Source organism: Coptis chinensis, chromosome 3 (assembly GCF_015680905.1).
Source record: "Coptis chinensis isolate HL-2020 chromosome 3, ASM1568090v1, whole genome shotgun sequence".
Taxonomy (NCBI): domain Eukaryota; kingdom Viridiplantae; phylum Streptophyta; class Magnoliopsida; order Ranunculales; family Ranunculaceae; genus Coptis; species Coptis chinensis.
The window spans coordinates 112,058,963-112,063,461 of NC_141458.1; the positions used below are offsets into that span (position 1 = coordinate 112,058,963).

Consider the following 4,499-nt stretch of genomic DNA (forward strand, 5'->3'; position numbering starts at 1 on the left):
GCACTAGTAAACTCACGGGTACACATACTAGTAAACCTCTAAATTCTAAACTTATCGTTGGCAAGAATACAAATTTGAAAATAAATTGTCCATATCATTTGTCCTTGTTAATTGTTATCGAGACAAAATATTATAAAAATGAAAATAAACAAACAAAAAACAATCTATATTTATGGATTTTCGTCATTTTGTCATCATCTCTCGTACATTATTATTGTATCTTCAATAATTGTTCTTCAATCACTTACAGAGGCATTTCCTTATTCTGAACCTTTGTCAGAACGTAGGGGAGGAAGAATGGCTACTGCAGTGAGATTTGAAGTCATTACAAATGAATTACAGAAAATTTTAGATACAAACCTAGATGAAGTACCGAGTATTACAACGTTTTAACTAAAGAATGATAAATTTGTTTGTCACTCTCAAAGTCTTGATCACCCTTCCACTTTTTACAACAAACAGATGGTAAAACTTATTTTGGCATCTGATAAACATCGTAATAATGTTAATTACTAAAGATAAAGATCATAATCTCATACTAAAGATGTTCAGCTTGGTATTGTTGTATTGGCCATTGCTTGCTAAAGGTGAAATATTTTGTCTAGTTTCTCAATTTGTGGTTGTTTTGAATCAGTCCAGTATACATCACTACAGTTGTTCATTTGAATTAATTAATTAATATATGGCTTGAAAATGTTTTCTGCCTTCTTCTTGGGTTTTTGCTAATTATTGCTTCCAAGTTCCAACTCACAATTGTGTATCAGTACCACATTCATCTTTTGAAGTTATTTTCAAGTTTGTTGATACTGCAAGGAGAGGCTGATGCTGTAACAGTGACGAGAAGACCCTACTTTATAAAGGGGTAGCTGGTTGACCGGTTGTCATGCTCTTTGTGAAGCTACCCCGGGAAACAATTATGCACGGCCCCTCAAATAATTTATTTCGCTTTCTAGCGTGATGAGAATATAATATCATGGCTACCTCCCTACCTTAGCCAAAGTCTTATCATCTCTTTTTTCCAAGAAACAGTGCAGAGTCCAGACCACAACATTTTGTCATCCTCCCATGCATACTTTAAGACCACCACCATCGTGGCCTTGAACCATTTTTCTTTAGTTTAGACCAAATAAATAATTTTTTGGTTGAATTTGTTCTAAACAATGTTCACCTGTTCATATGCTGTTGCAGGGCAATTCTTGATTCTGAGCCTATGTTTAATTTTAGGATTAGCATTCGTGTATGGAAACAAAAGGAAAAGAAAAAAGGCTCATCCAAGGTTTGAAGATCTTAATTATAAATTACAGAAGATGACAACTTTAAACATGGATCAAGCACCCAACAGGCGTCGTGTCCGTGAAGCTTTCAAGAAACCCATACTTGGAATTGATCATTGCATGCTAAAGGTAAAACTGAAGAAAATAGTAGACTGGTTTTAATTTCTAATGGAGTTATTAGGAGTTGAAAGTGGCACTGTCTTAATTTGTATGTAAATATGGTAGTTTGAGGAGGATGTTAGCAAGCAACCCACATTAGCTGCTGTGTGCAGTGACTCGGTGCACCTGTCATTTTATTAGGTTGTGCTAGTTTACCCTACAAAATGACAGAAGTTTGTGAGGCAGATTTTGAACTTGGTAATCAGATGCAAGGGCTAAATAGGTGGTTTAGCTCCAATCCCTGATCCAAATCCAATTCTAACTTTAACGACAGTTGAAATACAATTCTTATCTGCCCCCCTAGTTCAGTTCAGATTTTAACCAGGAAAAATTCATTTACATATTCACAGAGCACAGTCTTAGTTATTTCTGCGAATGTATGTTTTCATTGAGTATTTTCGGATAGAATGTCACTTACTTTCACTCACTGAGTATTTTGATACAGAACATTCATTGACTGCAAAATGAGATACTTATTGTACAATTTTTGCTTGTGTTGCAGATGTCATATGATTCTGTAGAAGTGGAGGAGGTACTAATGCAGTTCAATGTATTTGATGTTATCTCTTTGACCTGCTTCTTTGATGGAATGAACGTGTGGCTTTTATAAAATCAAAACTCGCACTTGTGTATATAGACCAGACTCATGTTTGAAAGTCATTCATGTTGCTTATTTTTTCTTCACATATAGCGTTTCATTTTTCTTAGACATGCATTTTTACTCCTCCTCCCACAAGTTGTACCTGATCGTCTTGATTTTATTAAGTCTAGCAAGCATTTGGCTTTCAAATCCCAAACTAAAATGCACTAGCAACCGGAGAAAACTTGTCTGACTCATTCTCTCATTGTCACTGTTTGGGAAGCATAACAGGGTATTTATATTTGCAATTTCTGTTCGTTGTGCTTGGGTGAGAGTGGACTGATCACTGATGCCATTACTTCCAATTAATAGTTATGTGATAATAATACTCATGTTACATGCTTCTATGCAGTTTTATGAGAAGAACTCTAAAGGATTGGAGATTTTCTCAAAAAGTTGGCTTCCAAAGACCTCACTAAAAGCAGTGGTTTGTTATTGTCATGGTTATGCAGATCACATCACATTTTTATGGGAAGGCATGTAGTTGGCACTAGAAAGTTTATTTTTCATCTTTAATTATATTTGGTATTGCTAGAATTAAGCATCCATATGTACTGTTCACAGGAACTGCTAAAAAATTAGCATCATGTGGTTATGGAGTTTTTGCATTGGATTACCCTGGATTTGGTCTCTCAGAAGGTCTTAATAACTATATCCCCAACTTTGACATGCTTGTTGACGATGTTATCGAACATTTCTCTAAAGTCAAAGGTATTTTACTGCCTCCTTCACACTGGGAATAATTACTGTTATTTTGAACCAGAATGTTTGATGTAAATGACTACTGTTTATATATTGATTAGTTCTATTCCTGGTATCAATGAAAGTAACAAGTGGTCATTATGTCTTATTTAGTATATGTCATTTTCGTGAATATGCACATAAGTTTGAATGATCTTGGTGCTACGAAGTATGAGATCTAGTAATTTCTGTTTATAAACACTGCTGGTTAACAGAAACAAAGAAGTGCCAAAACCTCCCAAGCTTTTTGCTTGGGCACTCTATGGGTGGCGCAGTAGCTCTGAAGGTCCATTTGAAACAACCTAATGCCTGGGATGGTGCTGTTCTGCTTTCACCTATGTGCAAGGTATTCGCCTGGACCAGAACTCAAAAAGAGCTTGTCTGTTGGCATATGTGCATCTAATCAACTAAAATGTTTATTACTAGATTGCCGATGATATTCTTCCACATTGGATAGTGAAACAGCTTCTAATTGGTATAGCGAAGTTAGTTCCCACGGCAAAGTTAGTTCCACAAAATAATCTGCAGAAGTTGGCATACAGAGACTTGAGAAAGAGGAAGCTAAATGTAACATCTCTCTCCAGTTTTATGCTATTTTTAATGCCAAGGTTTTGTATAGCACACATTGTTTCACGCAACTCTGCTTTTTTCGTCCTGGCCAGTAAGAGTGCCCTTTCCAAAGAGGATTTAATAGGTTCACCTACTGGTGGTGCTATTAATTTGCTTCATTTGCATAGAGGAATTATACATCATAATTAAGCTCATAGGATACAATGAATGTTAATGTGCATTACTTTCTAAGTGTGTTAAATTGTAGCCAAGCCTTGTTGTTTTTGTCTTGAAACGATATCTAGACATATGACCCATTCTATTCTTCGATGATACTGCAGGATACATACAATGTGCTTGCTTTTAGGGATAATCCCCGTTTGAAGACTGCCATAGAGTTGCTCAACACCGCTCAAGAATTAGAACATCGACTGAAAGAAGTACGTCCTGCTTTATTCTTTGTGCTTTTAGTTTCAGTGTCGATTGGAATTTTGCATGATATTAAGTGATTTTAGAAAATAATAACGAGAAAATGATACAGGTTTCTCTGCCAATGTCGATACAACAAGGAGAGTCTGATTTTGTAACTGATCCATCAGTGAGTAAGACATTGTATGAGAAGGCAAACAGTTCGGACAAGAGGATCCTCCTTTATAAAGATGCTTGTCATGCTCTTCTTGAAGGGGAACCTGATGAGATGATATTTCAAGTTGTTGATGATATCATAACTTGGCTCGATCAGCGCAGCATTTAAAGTACTCCTTAACACTTATTGCTATTCAGTTATTTTTTTAATACATTTGTAACAAATCCATTTGATTGATATTAATCTTTTTTGTAGTATTACAATTAGTTCTGAACTACGCCATACTGGGTTCATTTTGTTCAAATGTTGGTTTCAATATTATCACTTCACCTGCAAGTTTAATCTCAAAGTTGATTTTAATCTTAGTTTACTTCTAGTCTCAAGAAAAATTCTTGGTTCAGCCCAAGCTCACGAACAGATTGTATTATGAACCAGCAGACCAGCAATCCAAAGCATATTTGGAGGAGGGTTTCATGACTTTCATCTTATTGCCTGCCTCTTTTTTCGTTCTTGATGTAACTAGTATAACTTATTCGGACATGCTATTACT

At 35.6% G+C, this 4,499-nt stretch overlaps 1 protein-coding gene across 2 annotated transcripts; it reads left to right on the forward strand.

Moving 5' to 3' along the window:
* Positions 1-278: 278 nt before the first annotated feature.
* LOC147513027 (caffeoylshikimate esterase-like) lies at positions 279-4,298 on the forward strand. 2 transcript variants are annotated; one of them, XM_086596014.1, is made up of 9 exons: positions 279-587; positions 1,189-1,403; positions 1,936-1,965; positions 2,426-2,549; positions 2,638-2,784; positions 3,030-3,160; positions 3,241-3,381; positions 3,705-3,803; positions 3,905-4,298. In XM_086596014.1, the coding sequence occupies exons 1-9, from the start codon at positions 503-505 to the stop codon at positions 4,115-4,117; spliced, it is 1,185 nt and encodes a 394-aa protein (XP_086452140.1). In that variant the 5' UTR covers positions 279-502; the 3' UTR covers positions 4,118-4,298. The 2 variants fall into 2 exon arrangements, with proteins under 2 accessions (XP_086452140.1, XP_086452141.1); XM_086596015.1 differs by lacking the exon at positions 3,241-3,381 and having other exon boundaries at positions 468-587.
* Positions 4,299-4,499: the final 201 nt, after the last annotated feature.